The sequence below is a fragment of the Parasteatoda tepidariorum genome, chromosome 1, assembly GCF_043381705.1.
Source record: "Parasteatoda tepidariorum isolate YZ-2023 chromosome 1, CAS_Ptep_4.0, whole genome shotgun sequence".
Taxonomy (NCBI): Eukaryota; Metazoa; Arthropoda; class Arachnida; order Araneae; family Theridiidae; genus Parasteatoda; species Parasteatoda tepidariorum.
This window is the reverse complement of record NC_092204.1, coordinates 55,666,212-55,684,046: the sequence shown is the minus strand read 5'-3', so window position 1 is coordinate 55,684,046 and position 17,835 is coordinate 55,666,212. Positions and strand designations below refer to the sequence as shown.

The 17,835-nt window shown below is 29.4% G+C and overlaps 1 protein-coding gene across 1 annotated transcript in view; it reads left to right on the top strand.

Annotated features, from left to right (window-relative positions):
• Nucleotides 1-17,835, top strand: part of LOC107446499 (neural cell adhesion molecule 2) — a 201,233-nt gene that overhangs the window by 134,414 nt on the left and 48,984 nt on the right. The window contains exons 5-6 of the mRNA XM_016061170.3: nt 3,373-3,669; nt 9,821-10,111. Coding sequence (XP_015916656.2) covers nt 3,373-3,669; nt 9,821-10,111 — 588 coding nt within the window. The remainder of the gene's footprint in view (nt 1-3,372; nt 3,670-9,820; nt 10,112-17,835) is intronic.

Here is a 17,835-nt window from a genome sequence, read left to right as displayed (position 1 = left end):
AGTTTTAAAACAGCATTTGCAAGTGTTCTTTCAAATTATCTCTAGTAACGCGTAATCGAAACTTCTTCTTCATTTAAATTAGTTGAAACAAATTCTCAGAAAATAAATGTTTAACAATAATTAGCTAAATGTATTTTTAATTGGCTTAATTGTGCATTCTAGAAAAAAATACCCCTTATCTATTCTTTGTTATAAAGCATAGACTAGTTTTTTTTATCTTTTGTTTAAGAGAGAGCTTTCGCATTCACTTTAATACATTCAAAGCCTTATTATCGCTTTCTCTTGCGCTCCCCTTTTACATTGAAAAAGAAGAAAAACTTTAATATGTACCCTCGTCAAATCCTTTTACCTTGCACTTTAATAGAGTTAAAAGAAATAATTTCGTTTAATTTTATTTTGTTTTGTGAAGTCGTACGGGTAAATCTGATTTTGGAAACTTGCCAAGTATCTAAATATCGGAAAATACATTTTTAAGGTATTTTTAATGGCTAATTACTTTAATCGCTTTTTGCTCTGCTATCTCAAGAATAAAAGCACAAAATAAAGCTCTGAAAATGGTTTCACGTGGCATGAAGAAAAAGCTCTTATTCAAATTTCCAATTATTTAGAATTGGATGGTATTAGAAAAAAAGTCTTTTTCTTTACTGTGTTTGTTGACTTTTTAGTTATAGCGGTGCTTTCGGAGTCAAATGATCCAATTTATAGGTATGATACTTTATCTTTCAACTGAAACTCGTAAAACGAACGACGTAACAACAAACAGCTCTGAAATAATTGATATTTACAGAAACTATTAGAATTTTATTGTTTTGCAAACTAGAGCTACTGGAAGGGCATGGGTAATCTTTCTTTTGTAAGGGATATTTGAGGATTTTAAAATTTAAAAATGTTTGAGGATTAACACCTCTTATTATACTGCTTTTTATTATAATCACTTATCATTCAATTCTTTGTAATTGGATTCATTTTATGTTTAAAATTAAATGCTGCTTAAGTAATGAAATTTCCTAACTCTGGAATGGATATTTTTAAAGACATTAAACACGTTTTATTGAAAGAAAATAATTATACAAAGGCAGTGAAAAAGTTTTAAAAAAATTATATTATAGACATTTGCGTTACTCAACAATTAATAATATTTGTATAATAATTTGCTTAAGAAATAAATAAAAGATAATAAAAAAATAAGTTATTTAAAATAATTTGTTTTAAAATAGCAAACGAAGTGTTTTAAAATAATACATTTAAAGATTTTAAAGTATTTAAAATAATTTTATGTTATTTTTTAGCAGATTATAAAACAGAATATCATTCATTTTTATTTACAGAAACTTATGTTTTGGGGAAAAAGGGGGAATACAAGCCAAACAGTTCGTCTCATTCATGTTTAGACGTATTGAATAACTTTTGATTTAATGATCGGTTTTCTTGGCATCCATCCTTATAGAAATAAAGTTGGAAAATAAGCAGGAATAAATTAAACATTTTGNTTTACAGAAACTTATGTTTTGTGGAAAGGGGGGGAATACAAGCAAAACAGTTCGTCTCATTCATGTTTAGACGTATTGAATAACTTTTGATTTAATGATCGGTTTTCTTGGCATCCATCCTTATAGAAATAAAGTTGGAAAATAAACAGGAATAAATTAAACATTTTGCAGTTTATGAAATTAAACCCAAATGCGTCACTCTCCTTAAACAGTAACTATGAACAATCGAGATCTTTCAAAAGTTTTTTTTTTATCAAAATACATTAACTTAAAGAAAGTTTTATACAAGAAATTCAAAAAAAAGTTTTTTTGGAAGTAACCAAAATTGATTACGAAATCGAATTCCTTAAATTTTAATAATATTTATTTGCCGTTGTACTTTGAAACACGTATGGTTTAAATACTTTGTTTACATATCTAACGATCAAGTATGTTGTCCAGTAATGTGCGTGATTTTAACTAAATGAATTAAAATAATGTGTTTAAAGAATTATATTTATGCTACCTCTTCTAAAAGAAATTTCCATAAAATACGAAAAAAAACACTATCGATCCTTTCTTTGAGAGGAATGCCCAGTGCCCGTACATGTAACAAATTTCAGAAAAAAATCGTGGAGTTGACCGTATATATTTACACATTCTGGTAAATTCTTTGCAAACGGAGCTCAACACCTGTAAGTATACAAACTTCAAAATTTATTAAGTTGATCACTTGATTAGGCAGCTACTACCCTTCCTTGCGAAAATCCTAAGAATATTTTTCTTTCTATTTGACTTAACAAAACTTAAGTTAATTCTATGTTGTAATAGAAAGGCACTAGATTAAAATATAGAAAATTATTTATGCAAACAGCTAATTGTTGGCTAGGTCTAGAGATCATAGAGATTAAGACTCCTCAATTTTATAAACAACAACATGGCTGGGACAATGTGGTCTGTATTTCGTATTGCTATCTTTACTTCCCGGACAAGCTGGTGCGTATCGATTTAAATATGAGTGGGCTTCAAGTTGCTTATAGGAATCCAGTCCTAGATATTGACAATGACAGTTAGTGCTTTAACCACAGAGAGATCGTAGCTCAGAATAAATTTTAAAGTTGTAAAATTAATAATTTATTTTATTCAAATTCATACAAATCCAAAAGTATTTCCTTACAAAAGCAAGACTTCATATATTAATACCGAATATATTTATACCGAATATATTAATACAGAATCTAATTACTATTATTTCTAGTTAGACTTCAAATAACGTTATATTTATGTATTGCAGTACTAACTGCAAAATGTAGCGTAAAGCAGAAAAAGTGAGAAAAAATTCGCAAAAGAGGACCTAAAAATTGCAATAACTTTCGAACGAATTTAATTTTTAGAAACACTCTATGTAGTTCATAAGCAAAATGAACTTTCCAGCATGCCAAATTTCTTTGTAGCGGCATTTCTGTGAGCTTTAGTGACTCGTGTCAAAATTTTTCCTGCAATTTTAACAGTTAATAATTCTTAAACTAATTATCAAATGTTAATTGTTTTATACAACTTTGCTCTCTGCAAATTTTAAGTTTTCTTCTTTTTACGCAGCAAAAAAAAAAGTAATGTTAAGTTAAATACCAAAAATAATGTCGGCGGCTCTAACAATTTCTTAATAGAAAAACAAGAAGAGTAATGTTTTTCTCAACAAGCAATTATTATGAAATTGATAAATTAAATTTTTAATGCATATGTTATAGTATAGGTTTACTTATGAACAAAATGCCATTTGCACTTGATGCCAAATAATTTTAAAGTCATTAAAGAATAAATTATTACTTCAAATTTTATTCTTTTGATACCTGTTTCCTTCTTAAAAAATTAAATCATTGCTAATTCCTTTTTATTTTGACAGTGAGACCTTTGGAAGTAAAAGTAATGCCCAGAAGAAGACCGTTATCTGTTGAATGGATTGCGCAACTAACATGCGAAGCTAGAGGTGGGCGACCACAGGCCGTACTTACATGGTGGAGAGAAGGTAAGGAGGTCGAAGGAACATCTGAAACGATTTTAGAGGATGGTAATCTCACCATGAGTACCTATGCCTTTACACCAAAAGCAGAAGATAATGGGAAAACTGTTACTTGCAAAGCGACTCATCCGAATTTACCGATGGATCCTATTACAGACACAGTGAGCTTAAATGTGCATTGTAAGTTCACAGTAATTCAATAATTCAGAATTGCAGTATATGCATTGTCATACGAAAATTTAAAAAAAAATTATTATATATATACTCAATTTCTTTGCTATAGAATAATGGAGGCAATTTAGAGAGATCTCGCACTCTTGCTTTCGTTCGTTCTGCGCAAACTCTGTAGAGAGTCGATGTTGTTTTGTGGTATGTGAGCATGCGGGTGTAACATAAGGATGCAGAATTTCTTTATGTGATTGCTGATTGGTGATTGTTCCAGTAGTATAACAAATAGTATTATCGGTGTCACTATTTCAGTAGTTGATCTTATTTCCTAGACCTATTTGGTCATTTTTCCTCAATTATTGAAACAAATCGATTGCACTTCTGTTTTTCTGTTGATTTTGTGAGGCACTAATGATGGTACGCGTTATTGCACTAAACTAATCGTCTTTTTGTTATCACATTGTTGACCGGCATTTCTACACAATATGTGTCATGTCACCGGCTATTTTTTGTAGCTGAACAGGGAAGTAAATTAAAACATTCTAAATGATGTGCAAAGGTTTTGCAATATTATATATCATCCTGGATTTCATAAATTGAAATAGATAACGCAAGTGCAGCGACAAGTTAACTCTTCATCGGTCAACAACGTTTGGGCATGAAAAGACGAGTTAACTCGTCACCCGTCAACAACATGTTAGCAGCGTTTTTCGTACTCTTTTAAGAGGATAAGTGGTTATCATGTTTTAATCAACTCCAAAAATTTGATAAGCACTGGTCTATGGCCTATACAAATTAATGAGTTTTTATTTGTTTTGAAACTTTTTCTTTAACTAAAATGGTTTAACGATGCACTTACATAGTTATTTAAATGTCTTTTTTTGTTAATAAAGTACATATCATAAAGTACATAGTTACTTAACTTTCTTTTTTTTGTTGATAAAGTTTTTTTAACTACAAGAAAGATCAGGGTTGTACTGGCTTTGACCGAATCACACCCTATTAGCTCCATCTCGAAATTTCCTGCTATGCAATACTCTAGAACTTTGAAAAAAAAAGTGACACAAACTGCAACTACGAATATAAATTTCTAATAACATTGATATCAACGCAATTTTAACTAAATCATATAGTTTTCTTATATTATAAAAATTTTAAATATCTGAAATCTCAGAAATCGTTCCCTTTTTAAAAGTTAGTGGAATGAGAGCTATATTAAACTTACTTTTTTGTGACCTTAAATGTCAGCTGCATCGAATGATTATTCAGATCAGCATTCCCACTCCCCAAAAAAACGTGTACTAGAAAGAGAACTAGTTTGTTGAAAAACTTCACGACTGCAATACCAGCAATATATAAAGGGAAAAATTATTACTGTCATATGATACTGTAATATTTAATTAGTGACTTAACGGCATCTTAAATAAAGATGCAGAATTTCATTAAAGAAATTAATTGTTATTGTTGGTAAAAATCATTATGAATTAATAAAGTATTTATTTTTAATTTCTACTTATTAAATAAGCAATAATAATAATTACATTCTTCTGACATAAATAGAAGGGGAAAAAATAGCTGTCATTAATAAAATACTAAAACAAAAAAAAACATGGAATATAGAATCAATTTTTTCAATAATATCAATTTTTTCAATAATACATGGAATATAGAATCCATTTTTTTTTCTTATAGATTGGTCTTTTTGTAGAAAAATTTCAATTTTTAAGCCGATTCATTTTTAAAATTTTTCCATTTCAGATATTCAAGGTTTTATTTTCAAAATTGTTTGACTAAAAAATCTTGAATGTCTTGAGTTCTTGCTGTATCCACTTTGACGAGAGGCAAATAAAAAATAAATATTTTATACTACGCAACAAACAAATGAGACTGAGCAAAAAAAAATTATGCCTATTGTGATATATATACCTTTCAGAATAAAAACCACTGAATTTACATGCGTACATTCACTAAGAATTCCTACAGAAAAACAAAAATGCAAGCTTCAAGGCTTAGGAGAAATAAATAAAATATGATGCCACAATTTTATTTTTATGAGTTTACCTATAAAAATGGGAATGAATATTTCTGGAAATACTTATAGTGGAATTCAGATTTGCGTTCTTTGCATTCTTTGCATTTACATGAAAAATACTTGTTTTAAAATTTTATATCAAATATTTTATTAAACTTCTGAAAGAACTTTTATATTTCTCATATCTTACAATAATATTAAATAAATCTTTGGGAGTTATAAAATGAATTAGCTTTGTTTCCAGTTCAATAGTAGTCAGTTTCATTTCATTATATCAGTTATTTTAATTGGTGAAACAATTGCATTAGCAATATAAATTTTACAATAAAAAAGTAATGCTCAAATTGTACAAAAATTGTCTTTTTTATCTGGAGTTGATGAAAAGAAAATAAAATATTCAAACAGTTTAAATGTAAAGGTATTACTTACAAACAATCTACTGTTTAATGGAGGTCTTCTTTAAACTTTTATAAAAATTTTGATTTTCTACTCCCGCCTTTCAATTTCCTCTTGTCTGTGCTCATTTACTTAGTCATTTGGAGTCTCAAAATCTATGAAGTAATAGTAAGTCCAGCAAACGCTAGATTCCCGAGACATGTTAATATTTTACGATAAGGTAGTATTGTGACAATAAATAAATGTAATACTGTTTCTAAGTAGTGTACTCCTGTTTCTTGTTTATTTTCATCTTTTCTTTTCCTAATTGTTTTAATTTTTTCTTTTTTCCCTGTTTGGTTTCAGTTTAGTTTCCAATTTGTCTATTTAGGTTTTGACAATACCTTGTAGGAAAAATTTTGACTGATATCGATACAAAAAATTGCAGTTAATATGCACCTTCTGACTATGTTTTCTGCATTTTGTTGTTAATTTCTTTATGTTTATTCTGACTTCTTACATCATCTTACTGTATATGTTTCGAATTATATCAATATTAAAAATGATGATGATACTATATTTATTGGTGAACGTTTTTTTGCCTGTTGAGTTTTTAGCTTTATTTTGCTGATGCTTTCACTTATTATTAGCTTGATGGTTATATTTGGAATAATGTCTTTTTCCTTCCAAAACTTTCCTGAACTTTTTCATTCCCTTTTTTGAGATCATTTAGTATATCAAATCTGTTGAATACGTTAATTGCCTTCTCGAAGTTATAAGAAAAACTTACAGTAGCATTCATATTTAATAAGCTGCTTGCTAAATTCAAGATTTTTTGTTCGAATACTTATTTTCCTAATGGTTGTTTCTTTTATGCATAGACTCTTACAGATATTAGATTATAAAGTTTTTGACTTTATATTATGTCCCTTTACAGTATTTACTCTCCACTGTTATCCTACACATTCTTCCTTTAGCATTAAAGACTTTCTCTCTCTTCGACGAAATAAATTTTCCCTTTTCAGATATATATAGGAAATTCAGAATTCAAACGAAAAATTATAAGGTGTTAAAAAGTATTAAAAGGTAGTAAAAGGAATACCAGACAACAGAACATGTGGTTGTAAACCACGTTGAGAAGTTGAAAATCGCGAAAAAAGGTTTCAGCGTCATGTTGGAAAAGAGTCATAAAAGATACTACAAACTTCTTATCTAATAAAATGATTCATCTTATTAATTACTTCAGTAGATGTTCGAATTGGCATCAGTTAACGCCATTGAAATGTCTACAGCGACGTACAAATGATTCCAGAATATGCTTGAAAATAATATGTAGGCTTTTGATATCAGCCAAATCAGAATCAATCTAATTTGAGAGATTCTTCGATGCGTATGTGCATGCAAGTCGTGTAACAGTGATTTAAGGTAATTCTGTAGAAAAAAACGGTGCACGGACTGAAATCTGGCAAAAGTATGAACGATGCAACGAGTCAAGTGTGTTCAAACTATTTTCTTATTTATGTTACACCAAGATGATTGCGTACATTTTAGAACTGTGGAGGCATCATGAATGAACCAAATGCTCTGCTGACCACCATAGTTATCTCCTCTGGATTCAGAGAATGAAGGCATTTACGTGATTTTGATTCTCTAACCATTTCTTGTGACTAAAATTAAATGACTAAAATCAAGTAAAGTTTGATGATAAGTTTTCATCCTCTTGGTGCCCTTCAGCATTTCTGTGAATTAGTTGGTCGAATTTCGGCACACTTTGCATAAATTCTCTTAACTCATATACTGATCAATTTTGCCAAATTGTAATAATTTTGTTAGTTTTTTTTTCTGTAAACTAAAAAAAAATAATAACAAGAGAGAGAAGAGAATCCGAATTTAAATAAAATAAAATTTCGCATTACCATATTTTTTTCAAATTTCTATAAAATTAATGGCTTTTTATTTTTAATATAAAATATATTTATTTTAAAATGTTAATGTCTTGAGTTATTTAATCTCTATTTTTAGTTCGTAAGCAACACATATGCAGTTAATATTCCAGAATTAGAAAGTTTCTGTATGTCTAGAAACATATTATAATGCTACTTAGAAAATATAAAGTGTGCGAATCTCTTTGCAGTACACTTATTATTTGATCCAAAATTTATAATTTCAGTTAAATTGCGCTAGTATATTTAATTTAGTTTACATTACTTTTCGAATTTCAAATCATTTAATAATGAGCATGTCAACAACGAAGAACAAATTAAGTTGAAATTCAGAGTTTAAGAAAAAAGCTCATTACAAACTTTTTTTTCAGTTGCTGTTTAAGTAAATTTGGTTAATTAATTTCTTTTAAGTTAGAATGCAAACATGCACCATTATCTGAAAGAAGCTATGTGAAAGAAATCTTTATTTTTTTCTTTTCAAAAATATCATTAAATAGTGCCATTTTAGTGCTTAACTTTCATTTTTTTCAAAGAGTTCACTGGTACAAACTGGTGTATTTTCGTATGGGTCTGTACATTACCGAATACATCAACAAAAGAAAAAAAAGGAAAAGGGATAAAGTCTGGTGTAAATGATAGGTTAAAATTACCTCATCTTAACTGCCTTACAAAAAATTAAAATACAATAAAAATAGAGGGAAAAAAAGCAAAATCATTAATAAACTTTTAAAAAGCACTTATTTAAAATGTAATGTCCATGCAGAAAAAGAGCTTTAAATAAATCATATTGTTTAGATCATGATTTTTAGATATTCATGACATTGTTATATCATATTGACATTATGAATCTTATTGTTAAGATCAGGATTGTTAGATATTCATGACATTGTTATAACATGTTAATGTCATTAATCTCATTGTTAAAATCAGCATTTTTAGATATTAATATTATTTATGATATTATTATAGCATGTTAATATGAATCTTATTGCTAAGATCATGATTGTTAGATATTCATGATATTGTTAGATAATATTGACCCGTCAGACCAGATGGGAATTAGCAACAACAACAACAACAGATAATATTGATGCCATTAATCCTATTGTTTAAATTAAATATTTCTGATCAATTTTTTCAGGCTTAAAAAATTAAGACACTAATGTAGTTTTTTTTAAAAACTATCTTTATTTTTAAACTGACATTACTTTTGATTCATTAAAAGCAATATTGAAAAATAAGTCAATGATGTCTGACAAATTCTAATTAAGTTACTTGTTACTGCAAATAAATTAAGAAGAAAACTATTTTAACCATTTCTTATATAGTGTTCCTTCTATGCAACACAATTTTAATGGATTCCCTCAAATAATAGATCCGTGATTTTCCTACTTTGTAATCAACTAGCATACAAACTTTTATTGCTTTTTGTCGTGCGTTATTCTTGCTCATCTAATAAGTAAACTATTCATTGACATTTTCATTTCAAAAAGTGAATAGAAAATACGTACATAAGAGATAAATAACTTCCTTCTTATTTCTAATTTTGATTTTAGTAATTTATTTATCTATAAATTAAGCAGAAAACATTCAAAAAGATAAATAATTTTGGATCAAAACGGAAATTCACACAATAGTTCTTTTCAAATGAAGTAACAAACATTTTCTATCTCAAAAATTTAAATTTTCAAAATCGTAATGCTTTGAAACTAAATGAAACAAAATGTTAAGCATTCATTGAATAATTTTTTTAATACAAAATGTTATTTTAACTTAAAATTTCAAAGTTTTTCCACTTAACTATTATTTTCAGATCCTCCACAACTTAAAGTTGCCATGGGTGCAAGTAACCAACACTCTGGAATTAAAGAAGGCAGTGATGTGTATTTTGAATGTAATATTAAGTCTAATCCCGCTGTGACGGAAGTAACATGGTATGCCGACGACGATATTCTGTCGACAAATGTATCTAGGGGTGTCCAGGTCAACAACCAATCACTGATACTTCGAGGAATTACGAAGGAAAGTAGAGGACATTACAGATGTCAAGCGATAAATATAGAAGGCCAAGGTGAAAGTGATGTTGTGAAGTTGGACGTCCAATGTAAGTACTAAATGGTTTCAGATATTATCAAAGTATTTTTATTCTCAGTTGTATTCTGTTTTTTTAAATATCAGTATTTTTTCAGTATTTTTCATATATATCCTAACATATCAGTATTTCTGTCAGTATTTTTTAAATATATCCTAACATTAATAAAATTTAGAAATATATTATGATGCAAGTCGGAAATTTAACTCTAATCGCCAATGCAAATTTGATCCTCTTAGTGAATTTTTCAAAGGATATCATAAAAAGCAAATAATACAAAGAAAAAGGGAAAAAAAACTCGCAAATCAAAGTTAATGATGTTAAACAGATATACGATTTTGAGGTTTTTTCAGAATTTACCTAGCTACCTTTCTACCTACAGTTTGTAAAAAGAGATTTTGAGTGCGCTGATTGGATTTCTCAGCAAAGCCTTCTGCTACACCTTTCTGTAGCTCCTCCCCAATATCGTTTCTCCGTAATTTGTTTACAAAATGTAAATTTCTAATTAAAAATCATGCAGTTTAGATCCATTATGAGAGAATCTTTGTCCGTAAGGTTTCGAAGTTCTGGAATTCCATTTCGTATTTGTGAGTTCCGCAATTCCCTTTATCCGCAATTGTTCCGCAATTTTCTAAATTTAAAACATTGTATTTAAGGGTAATAATGTAAGAGGAAATAGTTTCGATTTCATTTTCAAATAACGAAGGCAGTTTCTCAGGCGAAACAATAGACATTTCAAGTTTGAAGAAGAAGAGCTGTTGTTTAGATATTGCACTATGCTTTAAATAATAAGCATAGCAGAATTAAATAAACATACGTCACAGAAGACATTGCCGAAATATCCAATCAACGCTCTCAAAATCTCTCTTTACAAACTGTAAAAGTAAAGGTAGGCAGCATGCTTTCTGAATCAAGTATTAGGGCAGACAAGCATTCGTGGAGGACTTTTTGATGGAACTAACTCGCGTTTGCGTTACATGGAAAGCTAAACCACGACCCCCCCCCCTAGTTAGAACGTCGGCTACAGGTATCTCACTCATATCTCGTCTAACAATACACTGTGGTCGGTGCGAGTCGAGAGCAAAATTCGCATCAACGAGCCACCGCACTCGACCTAGGGCCACCTCATCAAGAGTAGAAAATTCTATATCCTGAGTCACAGTTTTTCTTATTACTTATTACCTTTAACTATCATACTCCAAACTCCTGTATTGCATTTATATATATATGGATATTNACTACTCACTTCTGCCTAACTTAAGGTTATTTCAGTTTCCGTTTTTAAAAGCGCTATATGCTGAGCCACCTCCGCTAGATTTGGCATGTGACATATTTAGCTGCGATCATTGGTCGATTTTTTAGCGTTGCCGTTCGGGGAGTTGTAATGAGGCTTTTTTTTTCCCTCCGTGGAAGAGAAATATATATATATAGATATCCTAGCATTAATAAAATTTAGAAATATATTATGATGCAAGTCGGAAATTTAACTCTAACCGCCATTTCAAATTTGATCCTGTTAGTGAATTTTTCTAAAGAATTTCTTAAAAAGCAAATAATACGAAGAAAAACTAGCAAATCTAAGTTAATAATGTTAGACAGATATACGATTTCGAGGTTTTTTCAAGATTTACCTACCTACCTTTAATGAACATTAAGTGCTTTAAAATATATACACACGCACTATTAAATTGCTCTTTCACAACCCATGACTAAAAATATTCTTTACTGACATAAGCTCCTTTTTGAGCTTAAGTGTAGCTTATGATTATATAAAAAAAAATCATGACAAATCTTGTTTTCAAAGGTTAAAAATAAACCTACTTGGTTTTCTTTTCATTATAAATTATTTTAAAAAAAAATGTACTTTTTCATTTATAAAAAAAAATACATTAACTCTCTCCTTAACTTTTTTTCTCAAAAAAAGACCAGTTACGAAATGAAAAATCCGCACGATACTTTTTTATCTCTTTTAATTAAGTTCTTCGCAACCATTAGCCGCACACGCTTCTTCTTTACACGCATCTTCATGCACCAGTGTTTTGCGCATTAATGCGTGTTGGCTGAAAGTCATTGTCGATAATGACAATAATTTCAACAGAATTCAACAAACCTTTCTCCGTAATTAAAGAAATCAGAATTTATAACAAACTCAGCTTAGAACCGAAAGTTTTACTGATTGGCTGAGACATCAGAAAAAAGGAAATGAAATTGCTTAACGCTCACATGGAATAGAAGTGTGCGTGCAGATCTCATTAAATCTGGGAAGGAAGGAGATTTTTCACGAACTCATCAACAGGAATTAAAATATAAAACTCTAATGACTGGAAGCTTTGCTTTCTGTTATGCGTGTTTGTGGAAAAGTTTTTCAACCGGTTTTCCACTTTAGTCGTTAAACCACTGATTTGCTTTTGGTAACTTTAAACATGCCAAGTTTTTTTTTTATTGAAATCCTCTATATTTTATACTGTAATCTAAAACGGTTTGTATACAATAGTTTGTATTATTTTCTTTTCATTTAAAAATATGTTTACATACATAGTGCCAATTTTTAACCTTGAAAACTTACCTAATAGTTATTACCTTTTAACTATTAGATAAGTTTTCTGGATAAGCCTGCATTATAGCTCAATTTCCTGAAATATTCCTTTTCCTAAACTTTCTTTTATTTTATTTCTTCCTATTTTTAAACCTGAAAGCTTACCCTATTAGCAACAAACCTGAAAACTACTGTTCTATCTTTAGAACAATGTGCTTTCATACGAAAAACAAGAACAATTAAAAAAATTCTTCTAAATTTAGGTTAAAGGAATTATTATCGTTTTAATTAAATACTTTTAATTTGTTAGATTTTATGTTTGAGAATTTTCCGTTTTAGAGTTTTATAATTCAATGATGAGAGGCATCTAGAGTTTTTAACCCTATTTTTAAACCTGAATGCTTACCCTATTAGCAACAAACCTGAAAACTACTGTTCTATCTTTAGAACAATGTGCTTTCATACGAAAAACAAGAACAATTAAAAAAATTCTTCTAAATTTAGGTTAAGGGAATTATTATCTTTTTAATTAAATACTTTTAATTTGTTAGATTTTATGTTTGAGAATTTTCCGTTTTAAAGTTTTATAATTCAATGATGAGAGGCATCTAGAGTTAGTTTGTTAAGTTTGAGTAAAGACATATTAGTGAAATATGACTATCTAAAACAAATTCAAAGCAAGAATAAATGCTAGATTTCTCCATGTAGAGTTCATATTTTTAAGACGTGCCATATCAGGCATGCCATTGTACATTAGACTTTTGGCATAGTTATTTGAGGTTCTCAACAATGTGATTGATATTTAAGGCTCTCAACAATATGAGCTTATCGATAGGATGACTTTACAAATATAAGCTGTTATACATGCAAAAGTAGGTCCAAAAATATTTATCTAAGGTATCTTATTCATCTGCCATTCCTAATTCATAGGTAGGGAAGAGTGGCTCACCTTGAGACACTTTTTTACTTTCTTTTTTTCTTTAATTTTTTTTTATTTTGATCAATTATTGTCAAAATTTTACCTGGTATTCTTGTAACATTTGAAAACATTTTTAACTAGGTTTGGATTTTGTATCTGTAGCAGAAATAAATTTAAATTTCTTTCAGTTACCTTGTTATTTGTCCACAGGTGTATCTTCCAGTGGTGCACCTTGGGACATTTAAACAAATGTGAAAAGTTAAGTAGAAATTTTCTAAGAAAAAAAGTATAACTAAATAAATTTACATTTCCTAATTTTGTTAGTAAAGCTTTTTTTGCTAGTTTCAAGTACTTGCTTGCAAATCTAATTAACAAATTTTACATACAATTGTAACCGTCCAAAATCAAATACTAAATCTAGCGAACGTTCAGTGCTTTGCTCCGGTTCTTTAAGTTTTAACAAAATGTCATTTGAATTTATGTACGATTTTTCTTCGTTTTCGGGATAAATAAATGTTGAAGAATGATTTACTCTTCTCTAAAATGATAACTCGTACTTATCTCCATAAACTCTTTCAATGCAACCTACAAAAGCAACAACAAGTCTTTTACCCGTAAATTTGGTAACAGCAAAATCTCCCACATATAAGCTTGTTTCACCAATTTTTTGTAAGTGAACTTTTTCCTTATCGTTAAATATATAATTGTCACTTTCACTGTTCATTTCATCCAAGCTGCAAGCATCATCATCACTGTTATCATTACATAGATCACTAATTACTGGTTTTCTTCCAGATACATTTCCCACTGAATCTGAGAGCATTAGATGCTCATTTTCACTACAACTGCTGAATTAAAGCTCTTTAATCTCTTTTTAGCCTTTTCCATTCATACATTTTTTTTCCTTTTCCCTGAGAGTCTTTTTTATTCTTAATAGCATCTTCAAGTACCATTCTTTTCAGGTGCGTCTGTATAAATAGCAGGTTTTTCCCTTTTTCGCCCTCGGTAACTTGATTTTCGAGATGTTGCCTTTGGAAATTGCCTCAACTGTTCAGGTATTACTGGTAGAGGTGAATTGCTGGAACTCATTCATATTTTGCACAGATAAACTTGTTTATAGAATTGGCCTATCAGTGACAAAAGCTGATAAAAATGCAGTGTCATCAAATACATCAATTAAAGGGATTGATACCAGTTACTTGAAAACCAGAAACACTATTCTTGAGTGTAAAAGAAAGGGGATATGCTTTGCTTACACATTCAGCAATATTATAGATTGTTATAGGCTTTCCAGCATGCGTAAGCATTCATTGATTACAAGCACTATTATAATGTTCTTTAATTGAGCTGAATACAGTACTAACCAAAGGATGCAGTTTATGACTTGTGTGGGGTGGCAAAGTGAGCATAATGACAACATTTTCTTTGCATAAATCAATGGCTTCAATAGTTATATATGTATTATGGTTGTCAACTATTAAGATGATATTTTTTTTTTGGCTGCTTTACGTTTTTCAAAGTGTTTGAGATAAAGCAAAAATATTTAGGTGTTGACCAACCACTTGAATTTGCAGCCCCAATGATACCAGGGGTGCTTCTTTTAACATATGATGTTCAAAATTTTTTTTAGAGAAAATAAAAAGTGGTGGTACTGAATTACCAATAACATTTATACTAGAAATAATTGTTATAAGCTTACCACACTCTCTTGATGTCATTTGCCCTACCTGCTTTACTCCTTTTCCAGCAATAACCTTTGGTGGTACATGAACAGTCAGTGAGTCTTAACTCTTCAAGATTAAAATTTCGCTATCTAAAAAGTTCTTCGTTGGAGAATCAATTCTAATTTATCGTAAAACTTATTCACATTGCCTTTTTTAAAGCTGTTTGCTCAAGAAGGACTACTTGGTTCTGGTCTTCGAAGTGAAAACATGGCACTGGGCCTTCTTTTGAACACAATGTAACAGTCTTTCTCAGCTTTTTTTTTTCATTCTCTCAGTTAGGAGGAATGTTATTTTGCTTTGCTGAAGGATATTCATATGCAAGTGCACGTGCGTCACATGCTGTCAATCCATAAAAGTACTTGGAGGCTTGTAACATATTGTCCACCAATTTTATTTGCTCCTCATCTGTGAATATTTTGCTACTCTGTAAATTTGAAATATATTTTAAGTTAGAATTTATCTGCTCTCTTTTTTTAAAGTAAATAATATAGCGGTTCAGAGGTCTTACTAATACTGTGGAATTCAGCAGCTCTCCTATAAGTCATTTACCCTGATAAAACTTTTGCAGCAGCTTTTTCAACATTGTTAGCAAGAACTACAGCATTAATTTTATGCTCTTTGCTTCTAATTCTTGCCATTAGTTAAGTTTAATGAGTTCCAAAATAAGAAATAATAACTATTAATAACACAAATTATATAAATTAAAAAATATTTTGTATGCACAATATCTTTTTTTTAGAAATATATTTTTACTAATGATTAATTTTGCATATCTAGTGTCCCAAGGTGGGCAACCTCCCTCTGTCTAAAGGTGCACTATATACTAAATATGAAATTTCAAACTATCATACTTTTATGATTAGCAGTAAAGCAATTAAATTTGATAACTTCTAAAGAGAAAGCTTTATACTTCATTATGTCACCCTTTTTTAAAAATAATTTAATTAGAATGTCTTTCTACAACTAATTGAACTTTTATATGAAAGTAAGCAAACATCTTCAAAAATAAAAATCTTCATAAATTCTTACCTGCTTAATCAATAGAATCAATATATGTTCCAAGGTTAGATGATGCTGGTGTCCATCTGAATCTACTAGAACTAAGAATAAATTTAAAATTTAGGGTGAAAAATATAAAAAAAATTATATGTCCCAAAATCTACTGTGTCCCAAAATTTTATTAACAGCAAAAATTTTATTAATTATAATATTCAATATTCTATGGCTTATAATGACTAGAACTAAAAATTTCCGTAAAACTCGTTGTCTGAAGTTTATTTAAAATAAAATAGTATACGGAAAATAGTATGCGTTTTTAGATATGAATTAAATCTAGCGTTCACATGAATTTAAAATTTATCTTATAAGCATTGTTAAAGTTTGAAAACTTGATAAAGCACGGTAGTAAAGAAATAATAAACAATAATATGCAGCACTTTTCTCAAACCAAAGCACCTCTAAACCACTTTCACTATTGGAATTTTAAGAAATTTTAAGAACAGTTCGAAACAATGTAAAAAACTTGAAACAAAATATATTTTGAGACATTTAGGAAAAGTTTCTTATTGCGTGACATTTTAAAACTTTCCGTCTCTTTTTCCTCCATGAATTCTTTCTTTCATCAACCATTTCTAATCACAAAGCTTTATTGTGAATAAGATCATTCTGAATACTATTTCTAGACGTTACGCTGACTGTCTAAAATGCAATTGCAAAAACTTTTCAAATGAGATTGGAGAAAATCGAATAAATTACTTGGTATGGGTTGAAAGAATTTCTTTTTGAATAGAAAAGAAGGATGATTAAGGGCGTAGAGGAAGAAAGTATACAGATATTTTTTTTTATACTTTGACCTACTTCTCAAAAACCGAGAAATATTAATTTCTTTGCGAAATCAATTTGCATGAAAAGGTGAACTTTTTCTTATCTGCCAATTGCATAAAATGCTCGTATATCATATCATCGAAAATAAAATAACTAATTATATAAATATATACATATGTGGAGTGTTCCAATATACCATTGACAAATTCAGTGGGGTAATAAAAGCATCTAAAGGATATAAACATGCCATAGAAATTAAGGTTGCAAACCACTTTGAGTGAGTAAAAATCGTGGGAAATGCAAACAGGCAAGAGGATATCATAGCATAGAATATTTGCTTTACCAGACATGAAAAGCACATCTGGAATCTTCGAGAGTAACAAGGAATCATTTGTACGACGTTGTAAAATGTTGTCAGTGGAAGCTCTTTCGAATAATTGATAGTTTGTAGTTAAACAAATATATATATATATATGTTGTAATATCTTATAAAACTTTATCCAGCGTAACGTGGAAACATGCAAGAGGTTTTTGTATTTTCTATCCTCGCAATACAATTTGTGACGCAATACTCTATGGCACATTTTTATTCTCATGATGCTTTTTGTCACCCCATTAAAATATTAGTCAAATTTTTGATTACCTAGAATACATATAAGTAGGTGTAGTGGCAGTATGCATACAAGTTGCTTCAAAAAATTATAATTAAAACATGGATAAAGCAAGTTTACAC